General features: G+C 34.3%; 1 protein-coding gene across 22 annotated transcripts in view; it reads left to right on the top strand.

Annotated features, from left to right (window-relative positions):
• KHDRBS2 (KH RNA binding domain containing, signal transduction associated 2) overlaps positions 1-18120 on the top strand; it is a 592066-nt gene that overhangs the window by 274949 nt on the left and 298997 nt on the right. For all 22 annotated transcript variants that reach the window (XR_007401488.1, XR_007401486.1, XR_007401485.1 and 19 more), the window contains exon 4: positions 157-303. Coding sequence is in view for 4 of the 22 variants with exons in the window: in XM_049092592.1 (XP_048948549.1) it covers positions 157-303 (147 nt within the window). In the remaining 18 variants the exon portion in view is untranslated. The remainder of the gene's footprint in view (positions 1-156; positions 304-18120) is intronic.

Genomic DNA, 18120 nt, shown 5'->3' with positions numbered 1-18120 from the left:
AAATCTTTAAATGGCTTGTACCATATTTTTATTTCTCAAAGGGTTTCTACTTATGGATAATTTGCTTAGATTATGCCCTTTTGTCAGATTCTCAGTAGATGTTAAATCGATGCAAAATGGGTGGATTTGTATTTCTAAAAATAACCTCTTTCACAGGAAGAAGAATTAAGGAAGAGTGGGGAAGCCAAATATGCCCACTTGAGTGATGAACTTCATGTATTAATTGAAGTGTTTGCTCCACCTGGGGAAGCTTATTCACGAATGAGTCATGCATTGGAAGAAATTAAAAAATTCCTGGTTCCCGTAAGTGTCCTTCATTTTTCACAAAGATGTTTCTCTTAACCTTTCTTTTTTAAAGGATGCCTCTGATCTTCCCTGACTTTTTAGATGGAAAGTCATATTGAAAACTAATTATTTGTCAGGTTGATAAGAAGGTAAAATAAAATTGAATACAACCAACACTTAGTATGGGAACTGGCACATTGCCACATGACAAAGATTTGACCCTGTTCCTCAGTATATCACATGACATGCACCAGCTCACAGTCATGAAGAATAAAACAACACATAAACACAGATATATCATTGAAGTTGCATACTTTTCTCTTGTGCCTTAATTATTTGGTGGTTGACATGTATTCTTGGCAGTTTTAATTAATAGAAAAAGCATTCACAGCTATAATGGGAGGGAAAAGAAATTAGGTATGTAATATTTGTAATAAGACAATGATGTTACTTGAAAATATCAAATGTACTGTTCTGTGACTCTATGCCAGGTGCTGGCTCATTATGAAACATAATGTAAAATAATCAATATTAATAGAGCCAGACGTGTTGACGTCAGACAAAAATTGGAAAACGAAACTCATTGCACTCTGAGGGCAACAGAGTATTCATTTAGTAAGGCAGCAAATTCAGGGTTACGTATTAGATAGAATTCTCTACTGAATTTCTAAGAAATAGAGGATGGTTAAGTGAATGAAGCTTTTATAAAGGGTGACAATTTAGCATTTTAGGAAGAAGTTATTCAAATAGAAATCTTGGCATTGGATTTAGAGCTGGGAATAAGATAATTGGGAGAGAATGCTGAGTAAAGCTTTTAGGAGTGCCTGGGCAGAAGTCTTTGGCAGAGGAGAAAGAGAGTAGCTAAGATTAATCTGTTCAATGAAGAAACACTGTAGATTTCTAAAGTAAGCAATGAACTCAGAGGAAATGGTGGGTAAGATTCATTGATTGGCAGTGATTTTGAGAATGGGAAAAGGGAGAAAAAAGCAGAATTTCAGTATATAAAAGCATCAAAGTCTAACCACATATTTATATGCCTAGTTAAAAAATTTCAGTCAAGACAAGGTTATAGAATAATCCCATACCACTCTGTTTATCCCCTAACTTTATATGCACACAGATTTTTTTTTTTTTTTGCACACAGACTTTTTTGCACATTTTATCTGGTGCTTATCAGAACATCTTCTTAAATAGATATAATATTTCATAAACATGAGAATGCTATGTTTTCTCTTCCTTTCGCCTCCAAATTAAATGCCTAGTGCTGTTGGGTAAGTGGTTTTACTATATTTAGATCAGATCGACATCTAGTGATATAGGGGTATAGAAAAAGGCTATGACTACCTACATTACTAACTCATTTCAAATAATTTAAATACTCTGAGCTTAAGTTTATTCATCTTTAAAAAAAGATGATTATAACTGACTGACCTCTATCACAGCTATTGTGAATATTAAATAGGGTAATGTATATGAAAGGACATAGAAAATTATCAAGCACTATTTAATCTATTTTATTGTTATAGTAGATAGAATCTTGGAATGACTTTTTGAGGTGAAATATGTAAGATGAAATACTATTTCATTGCTACATATATATTGGATCTAATTTATGGGCTTGGTTAGCCCTATTTTACTGTAAATGCTGGTAATACATCTCACCTACTTCTAGACCTTGTGATACTTGTAATCATTTCAGCCATAACTTCTCCACTGAAATATATACTCCATGAGGGCAGGGCTGGCCAGTGTCTCTCTTGTATTCCCATCATTTAGCATGCTGCATGACACAATAATTATTGTTTGAGAGTCTGACTGGTAAAATAGGCATCGGGAGTGATGCAGAGATAAAAACAGCTATTTGGGTCGGGGAGGGGGAGAGTACCCCATAATTAAGATGTTCTCTATATACACATCCAGGTGAGGACCGAAAATCTCACATTGGCTAGTGTGACCTATTCCAGCCGATCTCTGTGATTTTATCTCTGCCTGCCCAACTGCTCACTTTCTGTGCTCCAGACATGCTGGCTTCTGTTCATCCTGCATGCTGGGCTCTCCAGGCTCTCCAAGCTCACTCCTCACACAGGCCTTTGAAGATTCTTCTCCAAAATATTGACACAGATGTTATTCAGGTCTCAGCTCACATTAGCAATGCAGGAAATTCTTCCCTGACTACAGGGTCTAAAGTAACCTCCTTGCATTTGTATAATCCTATTATATTTTGGCCACAATATCACTGGCCACCTAATTAACACTGCAATTTATTGTTTTATCATCTTTTAGCCCTCTTCACTTATTTTTCTCATAGTTCTTATAACCTATTATATATATATATACATATATATATGTGTATATATATATATATATATTCCTTATTTGTTTATTGTTGGTTTTCCTGATAAAATATAAATGTCATAAGAACAGGGATGATCATCTAGTTTCACTGCTTTATGTCCCTATTTTGAACTATGTCAGACACATGGGAACACTTAATATTACTTTTTGTATGGGTGAATATATGATTCAATGAAAAAGCTTTAATTTTTTAAGTTTCTTTTTTAGATTTATTTATTTACTTTGGAGAGAGAGTATGTGGGGAGAGAAGCAGAGAGAGAAGGGAGGGAGAGAAGCAAACCACCCCCCACCCTCCAAGCATGGAGCCCAAGGTGGGGCTCAATCCTGAGATCACGACCTGAGCCAGAATCAAGATTTGGACACTTAACTGACTAAATCATCCAGGCATCCTGAACAAGCTTTTTAAAAAATAAATAGGGAGTCTGCTTAAGATTCTTTCTGCCTCACCCTCTGCCCCTCCTCACCCATTACCCACCCCTCAAGTTGTGCTCACACTCTCTCAATAGATAGATAGATGATAGATAGATAGATAGATAGATAGATAGATAGATAGATAGATAGATAAAATAACTATTCTTATATCTCTCACTATTGCATTAGTCAATTTTACAATCAGTGAAAGTCCTACTTGATAATTTTTTCCCATTTGCCTTGTTTGCCGCAGCTCCAAGCAAAGGATGGTAACTGTCTACTTCATCTTTCACTCAAACCACAGGGGGCAAACATTAACTACCAGTTCTCTTTTTATTATAAAAAATTACTTGGTGATCCAACTTTCTTTTTGATGTTCAATATTAAAGTCTACAGAAATGGAACATATCAGGGCATTAAAATTTACAAATACAATAGCTGAAGAGTGATAGCCAGGAAGAGGTCTCCTCAAACTATCAGGACATTAAAATTCACAAATACAATAGCTGAAGAGTGATAGCCAGGAAGAGGCCTCCTAGAACTACAGAGACAGCTAATATAGAATAGGATTACCATCTAATTCCTCTACAAAATGGAGTATCTTCCCAAGGTCAGAGTTTTTATCTTCCTTCTCCTTCTTTTACGTTAGCCAACATTTATCTACCATGCCCTATGTTCAGAGGTTGTAATTGTTCAAAATGGCTAACTTCAGAACATAAAACTTGTCATGAAATGTCTGAATGCTCTAAGATGTTGGAAAGCAACACAGTTTTAGTATGTTAAATGAATTTAAAAGCAAAGGAATTATTATTACCTTGGGAGAAAATTTCTAACTTGCTGGTCTCCATCTAGTTTCTATAGTCTTATCAAAACCAGGAGAGTGGCAGGTCAATAAAACATCAATAAATTGAATTTTCCTAATTTTAAAACTCAAATACTTTGAGCAGATACCCTATTACAGTTTTAATTTACTGCTAATTTGTCTCACAAATACAGATTAGGACATATTAAAATATTTGACAAATAGTGACAAAACGGTGTAAAATCCTAAACTAATATATGTTTCAGTAATGCTAATGCCTTTCTCTTCCCATTATAGTATGTAAAGGGGTAAACAAATATTGTCATTATTATCATTGGATAATAATGGATAATAAAAATATCAAAGGATATTTTGATAGTCCTTCCTTTTCTAGTTTAGGCATTAGGAAAGCCAGATATGGTTGTGCAGGTTGCCCCTTACACAATGCTAGGGGACAACATTTAAATTGTAGTTTGTAAATGAGACCCCCTGGTATCCCTGAGTACAGCTTCCCTTTTTCCAGCCATAGTCAGCAAATTACCTTAAAATAATGACACTGTATTTCATTTTCTTAAATTGGTTAACTATCACCTTCAATTAAGTTGATTACTAAGTTTCACTAATGCTTAATAATTAACTCATGATTGAAGCATGATACATTGTCTCAGAATTTATGAAAGTTTAGCAAAATTCCATTCATTGAATGTGAGCTTATTCATTTTTTCATAGAAAAGATGAAATATGGGTTTCCACATAACCAGGAAATTAGGTTTAGGTCACAGATAAACAAATAGATTACTCTGTTACCCACTTAAGAGCGGGCTGTTAACAGAATTAAGAGAACACAATACTCATTTCTACCAAGTCCAGGCATTACCCCAGAATCTCTCTCAGCACAGTATGCTGCACAGCACTATAACAACAGTATCAGAGTTAACAGAATTTGTAAAGTACATGTCATACCTTGAGTAAGTCTCTAATGATCATCACTACGGGTTTTATCACTTAAAGAAAAGGCGTTATATATTGTGAGTGTGTATAATATTCAATATAGAACACAGTATATTGTACATTAGTAAGAAAATATAATATATTAACACAATTCAACACGGAAAAATATGCATTGTTCCAGGATATTTCTTTCCTACATCAGATTGGCTGTACGTCTTCGTGACAGTGGTGATTCTTGAAATGGGGCAATTAGGGCATATTATATTATTTCAGGTTTGAGATTAGAAACCTGTGTAGGAAACCTCTCAAGAGTGTGACTGTGGAAGAAAAGTAAACTTTTTTTTCTCTTTAAAGTAAAAGCAAAGAGAGGACATTCTTGCTTTTTCTTCCTCAAAGACTGTAACCCTAGCTCTGAAATGGGAAAATGACACTGATCGTTATTAGCAATCATACAAGAAAGTAGATACAAGAAAAATAGGAAAGAAAAGCAGGGTATTTTCAGTCTAGGTACATTCACTCTATCAGAGATCTAGACTTTCATGCACTGAAAAAATTTTTTATAAAGTTTTGAAAGATTACAAATAAAAGAATGTATCCCTTAAATTCATGTTATAATTTGATAAAAAGTAAAAATTTGGTAAGTCTTTTATGCAAGTTAATATGTAGGAAAAAAATGTATTTTTTAAAGATTTTATTTAGTTATTCCTGAGAGACACAAAGAGAGAGAGGCAGAGACACAGCAGAGAGAGAAGCAGGCTCCATGCAGGGAGCCCGACACGGACTCCATCCCGGGTCTCGGGTCTCCAGGACCACGCCCTGGGCGGAAGGCAGATGCTTAACCGCTGAGCCATCCAGGGGTCCCAGGAAAACCATGTATTACATAAATACCAACCAGCCAGCAAAAGAAACAATAATAGGCAAGAACTGTAGACAAGGTGGGGAATAGTAGATACATTTTGACTGGCTGATGGCAAGAGTTCAGCATGTATAGCAACAACACCCTACAGGCAAGATAATGATCAGCAACAGGATAAAAAAATAAAGGGAAACAATCCATAACTTGGATATCATTCCTACATTGTTGTGATTGTTGTTAAGAGTTTCCTCAGATTGCTCTCTTCAAAACCAATTGATTCTCTTTTCTTTCTCATAATTAACCATATTCTAATAGTGTGGTGACAGCACCAGACTACAAAGCCATACATATTTAAGTAATTATTACTTGATCAGCAATGTTTCCTGTATTGCTATAATACTAGGATCATATTCTGATTATATTTGGAGAAATTTATAATCAACATACAGTCAGTATTTCTTCTTATCTGATAAGTTATAATGATGATACAAACCTATGATTTAGAAAATAATTAACATTACTTATCTTTAGAACATTACTTATCTTTATTATATATTATTATATAATAATAATGATTATTATATAATTAATTATAATAACATTAATTATAACATTAGATAATTAGAATAGCACTGTAATAATATAATTTATTATTATTATTATTGAGATGCAAGGCCACTTTAGTATTGCCGATTGATTGGCATAAGCTATAAAGCAGATAAAAAGAAGAATGGATAACTATTTGAGTTTGATTTTCTATAAACCCTAATATAAGTATCTTCTTACTCCTCACAGTACATATAATCAAATATTCATTTTTGAATCTAGGGTCAGGATGTGATCATCTCCTTTCTATCTTTGGAAACAATTTATCACTAATTATTTCTGGTCTCATTTGATGCCAGGGATCTGAATTCTCTAAGGCCATTCTTTTTAGGTAATTTTATTGCTCTTTAGTTGCCATAGTTCTCCTATGTCTTTCACCATATCTATTGCCCCTTAATGATTTACTTCTTCCCCATTAACTGGCATTAAATCCTAAGAACTGCTTTTGCAATTCTAAATGTAGTCATTACCAGAAAGGTTTAGTAACATTCCTAAGGTTATCTGTATTATTAAAGATCTGTGGTTCCTATGGATACAGGTTTGATCTTTAAGGAAAAAATCTTCACCTCTTGGGGTACCTGGCTGGCTCAGTCAGTGGAGCATGTGGTTCTTGATCTCAAGGTTGTGGTTTTGAGCTCCATATTGTGGGGTGTAAAGATTACTTTAAAAATAAAAATAAAAAACTAAAAAAAATCCCTTTACCTCTTAACTTCTTCTGATTCTAGTATAAGGGAATTTGTAGAGGATCAAATATAAATTTTATATTGTATTCAGAACATTTACTGAATGCTAATCCTGCACCTGTACACAGGTACATAACAAACATATGCCAACATTGACCTGTAAATACTTTTATAGATGGAAGCAACCTAAAAGACTCATGATTATTGAAGAATTTGGTACAAAAAAAGTAATCAAAACAAAAAAGGAGCTCAATAATCAGAATCTGTTAAATAAATGTATAATTTTTTACTGAGTAAATATTTTAAGTAAGTAGTACCAGTGGTCTAAATAATGCAAGGCAAAATGTTTGTTTAAATTCAATTAAAAAAATATTTCTGAACATCAAATATATGCTAGGCATGATTCTAGGAATTTGTGTTACATCAGTCACTGTCCTTGTTGAATTTAATAACCAGAAAACTATTTTCAAGATTTAAAAGATAAATATTATGGAGACATATTTAAGAGAGAATGGGAAATGAGAGACCAGATTGGATAATAAGGACAATATGTACAATAGTAATGATAGACCAGACAATGCTGATCAAATAGTAAGTATTAATTCTAGAATCAAGAAAAATCATAATTGTTTCCCCCATTGTGGGGTTCACGATGGCAGTATAGGAAGATCCTAGTTCATATTCTCCCATGGACACGACAAATTTACCACCCCTTATCGAGTTATTACCTCAGAAAAAGATCTGAAACCTGGATAACTGAAGCCCCCGCAGCATAGAATAAAACGGCAGTGTTAAAATGGATAGAGGCAAAGCCATGGTCTTGCCAGGAAAAACCCCACACTAGGCACAGCAATCCACAATTAGAAGACATCTCAAAAATATAGATCTTTTCCTTGAGAAATAAAGGGTCTATGCTTCATATCAGGCACCCCAACCCATAGATTTTGTTCAGGACAGATGAGCCCCCAAGACGCCTAGGTTTGAAAACCAACAGGTATTATTCCAAGAAAATCACAGAAGAGTAGGGAATAGTGAACCCACTCTTAAAGGTCTCACACATAGACTAACTCATCCCAGGATTTAGAATAAAAACACCAGTTGGATAAGCACTTGGGTCATGTGTGAAGAACACCACTTACTACTTGGGGCATCTGCTGAGGAAACAGGAACTTGTTGGGATTCTCTCTGGGACACTAACGTATGCTATTTTTGTGATCTCATTCTGCCTTGCTAATAATGGCACTGGCAGGCACCATTCTGGAACTTTCCTTTAGCCTGTTACTGCTAGGAAACATGGTTCTTTGAAAAGATAAACAAAATTGACAAACTTTTACTTAGACTCACTAAGTCACTAAGAAAAATAGGGAGAACTCAAAGTTACAACTCATAATACTGAAATACAAAGGGTTATAAGAAACTGCTGTAATTATATGCCAACAAATTAGATAAGAAATGGATAATGTTTTCCTAGAAACATGCAATCTTCCAAGACTGAATAATGAAGAAGTAAAAAAAAAAAATTGGGTAGGCCAATTTCTAGTAAGGAGATTGAATCAGTAATCAAAAACTCCAATTCAGATAGTTGCACTGGTGAATTCTACCCAACAGTCAAAGATGAAAACTTATCCTTCTCAAAATCTTCCAAAATTTCAAGAGTAAAGAATGCCTCAAAACCCATTTTATGAGGCCAGCATTACTTTGATACAAAAACTAGACAAGAGCACAGCAAAAAAAAAAAAAAAAAAAAAAGAAAAGAAAAGAAAAGAAAATTACAGGCCAATATCCCTGAGGAACATAGTTATGAAAATCCTCAACAAAATATTAGCAAACCAAGTTCGGCAATACATTAAAAGGAACATACATTAAATTATCAAATGGGATTTATTCTAGGGATGCATAGATAGTTTGACATCTGTAAATCAATCAGCATAATACACCACATTAGCAAAAAAAAAAATAGGATAAAAATCATATGACAATCTCAATAGATTCAGAAAGAGCATTTGACAAAATCCAACATCCATTTAGATAAACAACAACAAATTCTTAACAATGTATGTAGGTTGATTAAGCCTCTACCTTCAGCTCAGGTCATGTTCCTGGAGTCCCAGGATCCAGCCCCAAATCAAGCTCCCCATCAGCACTCTCTTGCTTTCACTCTCTCTTTCTCTCAACTAAATAAATAGATAATCTTTAAAAAGAATAACATCAAAAAACAACAACAACAAAGCGGGTATACAGGCAAAGTACTTAACCATAGTATAGTCCATATATGACAAACCCACAGCTAACATCATACTCAATGGTAAAAAACTGAAAGTTTTTCCTCTAAGATCAGGAACAAGACAAGGATATCCACTCTTGCCGCTTTTATTCAACACAGTATTGGAAGCCATAGCCATGGGAATAAAACAAGAAAGTGAAATAAAAGTCATCCAAACAGAAAGAAAAGGTAAAACTGTCACTATTTGCAAATGACATGGTACTTATATAGAATGCCATAAAGTCGTCACCAAAAAAGATGTTAGAACTAATAAATTCAATAAAGTTGTAGGATACAAAATCAACATACAGAAATCTACAGCAGTTCTATACACTAATTAACAAACTCAGAAAGAGATATTAAGAAATCAATCCCATTGACAGTTGCATTATAAAGAATAAATACCTAGGAATAAATTTAACCAAAGAAGTGAAAGATCTGTACTGAAAACTATAAGACACAGATGAAATAAATTGAAAACACAATAAATAGAAAGATTTTCTGTGCTCACAGATTTATTGTTAAAATGTCCATACTACTCTAAAGCAATCAACTAATTCAATGCAATCCCTGTCAAAATTCCAATTGCAATTTTCAGAGAAGAAGAAAGAATTCTAAAATTTGTATGGAACCACAGAAGATCCTGATACCCAAAGCAATCTTGAGAAAGAAGAACAAAGCTAGAGGTATCACACACTCTCTGATACTACAAAAGGTATCATACTCCCTATACTATAAAGCTATAGTAATCAAAACAGTATGGTATTGGCATAAAAACATATAGATCACTGCAATAGAATTGAGAGCCCTGAAGAAAACCCACAAATATATGGAAAATTAATTTTCAAAAAAGGAGTCAAGAACATCCAATGGTGAAAGGACCATCTCTTCAACAAATGGTGCTGGGAAAACTGGACAGTCACATGCAAAAGAATGAGACTAGGCCACTGTCTTATACTATATGCAAAAATTAACTCAAAACAGATTAAAGACTTGCATGTAAGACCTGCATACCTAAAATTCCTAGAAGAAAAGATAGGTGATAAGGTTTTTTATATCAGTCTAAGCAATGTTTGCAGATTTGACTCTAAAGGCAAGGCAAACAGATGCAAAAGTAAATGAATGGCACTACTTCAAACTAAAAACTTATGGACAGAAAAGGAAGCCATCATCAAAAAAAAAAAAAAAAAAAGGTAACCGGGATGCCTGGAAGGCTCAGTGGTTGGGCATCTGCCTTTGGCTCAAGGCATGATCCCAGAGTGCCAGGATCGAGTCCCACATCAGGCTCCCTGTGAGGAGTCTGCTTCTCCCTCTGCCTATGTCTCTGCCTCTCTCTCTCTGTGTCTCTCATGAATAAATAAATAAAATATTTTTAAAAAATAAAGGCAACCTACTACATATTTGCAAATCATACATCTGATAAGGAACTAATCTCCAAAGTATAAAAGGAACACAAGGAACACATATATCTAACAACAACAACCTCAAAAACCCAAACAACCTTGTTTAAAAGTGGACAGAAGATTTGAATAGACATTTTTTTCCAAAGAAGACATTCTGATGGCCTGCAGGTACATTAAAAGATGTCCAACAACACTAATTCCTAGGAAAATTGAAATCAAAACCATAATGAGGTATAACTTCACCTTGTTAAAATGACTATTTTCAAACAGACAAGAAATAACAAGTGTTGGAGAGAATGTGGAGAACAAGGAACTCTTATACACTGTTAGTGGGAATGTAAATTGGTGTAGCCCCTATGGAAAACAGTATAGAGGTTTCTCAAAATACTAAAAATAGATCTACTATGTGATCCAGTTATTCCACTTCTGAATGTTTATCTAAAGAATATGAAAATACTAATTTGAAAAGATATATGAAATATATGAATCCCTATGTCTATTTCAGCATTATTTACAATAGCCAAGGCATGGAAACAACCTAAGTATTCACCTGTAGATGAGTAGATAAAGAGAATGTGTTATAATACTATTCAGCCATAACAAAGAATAAAATCTTGCCTATTGCAACAATGTGGATGGACCTATAGGGTGTTATTTTAAGTGAAATAGGTCAGAAGAAGAAAGACAAATGCCAATTTTTTTTTTTTTTTGTGATTTCACTCATATGTGAAATCTAGAAAACAAAACAGGATTACTGAGATCTTCCACAATCAGTTTAATGAGTTCTCTTTATATTCAGCATATGGAAGAAAGCATCTAAAGTAACTTTATAGGTGCCAGAGATTGTAAGTTTGAACTCTATATATCATGTAACACTTTGAAGATGAGTATTTTGTTTTGTAAGAAATCAGAAATTGTGTATTTAAAATACAATAAAATAAAAAATAAAATAAAATATTCCACAAAAGAAAAAACATAGTGTTCCATGAACATGCACACCTGTAAAGACTAGATATACAGTTGTTTCTGTATGGTTTATACAGATGTCGTCAAGGTAATAATGCACAAGTACTAGTGAAGGCCTAGCCTTAATGGCAGAAATATTAAGATAAACCTATTTGGGAATTCAGAGCATTCACATAAGTGATAAATGTGTCAGTAACGATTCTTATGTGCCATTAATAGCCAATTATGAGTGTAATATTCATTTTACTATGTTTTTCAATAGAAAAATTAAAATGCTAATAGCTTATTTCTATTTTCTTTGTATACCTTTTACCCAAGATTTTTCTGTAGAGAAGAGACATGCCATTTGTTTAGAATCTATAACCTGCGAAGCATTCTGGTGGGTAGCTTATTGACATTACCTTTTGTTATCCTCATAAAAAGCCTAAGGACATAGAATGCTTATTATACAGATGAGGAGGTTGAAGCTGAGCAAGATTGTGTAGCTAGATAAATAGCATGAGTAGCCTGACATAGTGAAGTCTACGTGACTTTGAACCTCTGGTTTTCTCACAGCAGTGCATCGTTTTCCACATTAGACAATAAAAGAATGGAATATCTAAGATTGGATGTCCAGTTAGACATCTCTATTTAATTACAAAGCTGTTGATAAGTAACAAACTATATTTGAATAAAACATAGAAAATATCACCTTTGCATAGCTCCATTTGGTTTTTACCATCGGATGTTTTGGCTTTCTAATTCTGTATGTGTGTATGTATATAAGTGTATACAATAATAACTTATGGTATTTCTATTTATAGAACCAATCAGTTATTGTCAATATGAAATAATTCTGAAAACTCATTCCTTTTCAGGGCAAACTTCTTTTGAGATCCTTGAAAACCTGTTTATTCTGAGATTGATGCCACTTTGCAGATTTCTTCTTTCACTTTTGTTTCTTCACTTTCTTCTGAAGTTTACAGTTTTAGAGTTTGCCTGCTATAATATGGAACTTTTAGTTACCCTATATTACAAGAATGATAGAATCTTAGAATTTTAGGAAATTTTGTGTTGTTTCAACCCCATGTTTGATCCAGGAGTCCACATTCTCCAACCAATATTTATCTTTGTTAAGGTCAAATAAATTTTGAGCATACAGTTCTTTATAATAATTTTACCCAATCTTATTGGTCCTATTACCCCAGGCAGGTTGAAGGAGATAGCAAACACCACGTGGTATTAGCACTCTTTTAAAAGTGAAAGAGGGCCTCCTACAAATAGAATGTGGATAACTACATTACTTAAGCCCATAAATAGACCAGCGACAGGTAGGATGAGGTTTCAGCTAGAATTAGTCCTCATGCAAGGTACAGACATCATCTTATCTCAAACACATTTTTTAAAATTTATTTTTATTTAATTTCCAATTAGTTAATATACAGTATAATGTTGCTTTCAGGTGCATAGTTTCTTGATTCAACACTAACATACAACACCTGGTTCTCATCACAAGTGCCCTCCTTAGTCCCCATCACCTAACCCATCCCCCCCATTCACCTTCCTCTGACATCCATCAGTTTGTTTTCTATAGTTAAGAGTCTGTTTCTTGGTTTTCTTCTCTCTTTTTTACACCGTGATCATTTGTTTTTTTTTTTTAATTTCACATATGAATGAAATCATATAGTATTTGTCTTTGATGGACTTATTTCTTCTTTCATTAACTGATCTCATTTTACTTTGAGCAAGCTGCAATGGGAAATATATTGATTCCTATTGACGGTATTCAAACTAGATATCCAGGGAACTTGGAAGAATCCCTACTCTTCTAAGAAATATATCTTCTATCTTATCTCTAGTCTTTGTTTTTGTCCCTTTCTCTGTTGCACCCAGTCTCTCCACATACTGTATGTCAGGATGCATATACAGGTGACCTTTGTATAATGTGGCAGTAGGGGCGTCAGCCCCACCCCATGTAGTTGAAATTTTGTATATACCTTTTTAACTCCCCGAAAACTTAATTATGTATTAGCACTCTTCTCCAAGATGAGTTACATTTTATCTTTTCTTCTCTTCCCTTCTTAGTATTAATTTATTTTTCATTTGAGAAGGTTGAGAAGCTTTAGAAAGACATGTTACGAGCAAGAATAGATAGCAGAATCAGAGTGAGATTCTTATTTCCCTTAGCATAATGTTCACTATATCCCATCCATGTCATTACAAATGGCAAGATTTCATTCCTTTCTGAGTAATATTTTATTATATATATATATATATATATATACATATATATAATAGCTACATATCTATACCATTTCTTCTGCATCCATTCATCGGTCGGTAGACACTTCCATAATTTGACTGTTTTTAATGCTGCTGTAAACATTGGGGTGCATGTATCCCTTCAAATTAGTATTTTTTTATTCTTTGGGTAAATACCTGGTAGTGCAGTTGTTGGATGATAGGATAGTTCTATTTTTAACTTTTTGAGGAACCTCCATACTGCCAAACACATTTTTAAACATGAAACATACCTACTGTGTAAGAAATAAAGACCATGTGTAAGAAGTATTCTTTACTTGAAGAAGTATATTGAATTATTAGAATTAACAATAAGCTAGTAATTGCACAAGTTTCTGATACAAAGAGAGTAACCCTTTGGAACTTAGATGCCCTGAACAAAATATGGCAACACACAGGTCATATGGATAATAATGATAACATCAACATTAGATCCTATGAGCAAAGAATCAACTTTAAATTCTATGAGCAAAGGCAGTCTTTTTTCCAAAATATTTTCATGTAGATACCCTGCTGCCCTGGAATTAAGTCCAGGCCACTTTGTCACAGAAAACTTTTTCTGTGTTAAAGCTTTTATCTCCATGCCTGTATAGACACATTCATTTAATTGTAGATCTGGAAAGAATTTTTAGGCTCAGGGCAATTAATAGGTATCCAAGGCAATTTAAATTTTGGTGGCTAGAAGAGAATAACTTAAAATACTTCATTTTTTGTCAGGCCCTAAAGAATTTTCAGAGCCACAGAGCCCGAAAGAAGGTAGTTTGAAAATTCCTGGTGCAATCCAATTCTCATTTTACTAATGAGGATACTAAAAGTTAGCATGTCACATAGACATATGCTATATGCTTGTCACATAGACAACTCAGGCTTACTATCTCTCAGTAAGCATTTGCCAATATTATTTTTAGTGGCAACGAAGGCACAGTTTTCCCTTCTTATTCTTAGATACTCATTAATTCAATAATATCTTCATAAGTCTGTTCTACCTGGAGACCTCTTACTTTCACTTTCCTATTTTTATGGCATGGTTACGTGAGCTGCCCAAGGTCAGGCAGCAAAAGATGAATGGGTTAGACGCCTCCTCATCAGGAAAATTATCAAAATATGAAGGCCCAACTGCTAAAGATCTCTCATGTTGTATTGGAGAGGATGAAATAAGTCCCTTGCAGATGGTGATGGTTGAGTAGTTAGCATTTGGCTTCTTCATATTTGGAGTATCCTATATGCTTGTCACATAGACAACTCAGGGCTTACTATCTTTCAGTAAGCATTTGCCAATTTTTTTTTAGTGGCAAAGAAAGCACAGTTTTCCCTTCTCATTCTTAGATACTCATTAATTCAATAGTATCTTCATAAATCTGTTCTACTTGGAGACCTCTTTCTTGCTTTCACTTTCCTATTTTTATGGCACAAATGCATTGTACCCTTAGGGAAAGTGCTTTGCCCTTATTTTAAACATAGGTAAAAAATGTATGACAGAGCTTTTATGGTAGGACTAGAAACATTAAAATAACATATTTTGAAATTATACGTTGCCAGACATTTGAAGGCATATTCTTTCATCTAACAGCAAGTTGATGCCTCCTTACATTATTATAATGTGGTCATTCTCACAGTTAGTAATAATGGTTAATAATGCAACATATTAAGGTATATTTAGAAAGTAGACTGAAAAAGAAAAAAAAGGACTGACACAGTAATGGATATATGATATTGGTTATTCTCAGGAATTAAAGCAAAATACTATTTGAAATGACCACTTTAGAGCTTCAGGGTCCTCTTGCCTGGGTAATGAGGTTATAAGGTTTAGCTAATATTCCATACACTGTGGACAGAGTGGTTTTATTTTTAGTTAGACCCTTATGGTTAAAGTGAAAAGTGATTCATTCAGATGAGATCCTATATATAAGCATGAGTGGAGGGTAGGAGTGTAATAATAAAATATTGTATATTTTTAAATATTTATATTATATAATTATAATAACAATGATCATATAGTTATACATACTTACAGAAACACATATATAGAGAGAGAGGGTCCGACAGACAGACTAGGATCAGATTCTCATGGAAATCTTAAGAGAAGGTAAAAATAGTAATACAATGCCTCAGAAAGAACTGCATCCTGGGGGTCCCAGACACAGTGGGGTCTCTGAGAAGTATCTTCAATATTAAAATGATCCATCTCTCTGTGTGTCTGTTCACTTCTCAATTTCTTCCCAACTGCTTTCTTTACCTGCCACTCTCCTCGTCTTCCTGTATGTACATCACCATTTCTACTCAGTCTCGCCTTGTGAGTCCTTTGAACTTTGTTTTGCCATCAAAGCTTCACTCTAACTAGCTACTGGCCCTATAGATCTCTCCTTTGGACCATACCTCCCACTGCAGCCCTTTATTCTCCTTGTATAGATCTGTGATTACAGATTCAAGGCAAGCAGCTTGGAAAATTGGCTTAAATATAAGAACACTCAAATAAATGTTAATTCTCTCCCTCAAATTTCATTGATATAGTGCTATCATAAGGTATTCATTTCTTCTCCTTCTTTCCTTCCTTCTTTACTTTCTTCCTTTGTTTTCTTTTCTTATCTTTCTTAAATTTCGATGGAGGCATTTATCTATTTATTTCTTGCAAACATAAGGAAAGAAATCCTACCCTAGTAATTCAAACATAGCACAATATTATAATAGTAACTTAATGCATATTGCTACATTCGTATGATTTAGGTGAACTGACTAAAAATTTTTAAATTTTAAAAGAAAATAGCACAAATCTTACTTTCCTTTAAAAATGTATTCCAATTAGAAATACATCATTTTTATAGATTTTAGTTTGTAACATTATCCATCCATTTAAAAAAATATGTATTGGGATATTTTTTTAAGATTTTGTTTATTTATTTGAGAGAGAACACAAGCAGGGGGAGCAGCAGAAGGAGCTGCAGAGGGAGAGGAAGAAGCTGGCTTCCCGCTGAGCAGGAAGCCAGATGCAGGGCTCTATGATCCCAGGATCCTAGGATTATGACCTGAACTGAAGGCAGGCACTTAACCTTCTGAGCCACCTAGGTGCCCCAGGAATTGTTTGATAAATTGCTCACAGAAATTCTTAATATTGCTAAAGTTAGCCTGATATTTAGAAATTAGAAATATATTGATGAATAATAAATGTCTGATGATGCTATTATTTGGGGAGATGTTTTCTTTAAATACAAGATAGGGAGAGGCAAGAAAAAAATGAAATGTCAGAACCAGTGTCTTGAACCAAGAACGCTAACCTTAATCCAGTGGTTTCATAAACTCTTAGGTCTCTCAAAATTCACCTTCCAATGTGCCTGGGTGGCTCAGTGGTTGGGCATTTGCTTTCGGCTCAGGGCGTGATCCGGGGGTTCCAGGATCAAGTCCCAGAGCAGGCTCCCTGCAGGGAGCTTGAGCTTGTCCCTCTGCCTCTCTCTACGTGTGTCTCTCATGAGTAAATAAATAAATTAAGAAAAAATTCACCTTCCAACAGATGATGCCAAGGTTAGAATGGTTATGGAGTATTCATGAAGCTAGGGACAATATTAAGAATTTAGAGGGGATAAAAGATAAATATGTGAGGTGATGGATATATTAATTAACTTGTTAGGGGATCCTTTCACAATGTATACATATCACAAAATAGACTAAATATCTTACAATTTTGTCAAGTATGCATCAATAAAGCTGAAAAAAATAGGTAAACTTTATGTTATTTATAAAACAATAAAAGGGGTGCCTGGGTGGCTCAGTTGGTTAGGCATCTGCCTTCGGCTCAGGTCATGATCCCAGGGTTCTGAGATGGAATCCCACATCAGGCTTCCTGCTGAGAGAGGGTCTGCTTCTCCCCCTCCCCCTGTGTTCTTAACCTCCCTCTCTCTCTCTCTCTCCCAAATAACTAAAATATTTTAAAAAGAATAAGACAAAAAGAGAAAATTGGACTGTCATATCATGTGACACTAATGGGCTTTGGCTTCTTAGGATAGTGTCACTTTTATTTCCTCCTGCCACATGGATCCCTGATCACCCTGAGATCACTTTAGAATCAGATGAAACCTCCAGGAACTTTGCCCAGAAAAATGCATAGGCACATTAATATTTTACACAAAAATCCACAGATTCACATTCCTGGACCCAAGATTAAGGGACTCATAGTAGAAACATGAAACTCTTAGTATGGGAAAAGGAAATATAAAAATCCATGACTAAAACTATATTAAAATGCTAAACTTATTCTATATTAGAAA

This window comes from Canis lupus, chromosome 12, assembly GCF_003254725.2.
Source record: "Canis lupus dingo isolate Sandy chromosome 12, ASM325472v2, whole genome shotgun sequence".
NCBI classification, from domain to species: Eukaryota; Metazoa; Chordata; class Mammalia; order Carnivora; family Canidae; genus Canis; species Canis lupus.
Note: the sequence above shows the minus strand (reverse complement) of the source record. Positions and strands in the feature narration are given on the sequence as shown.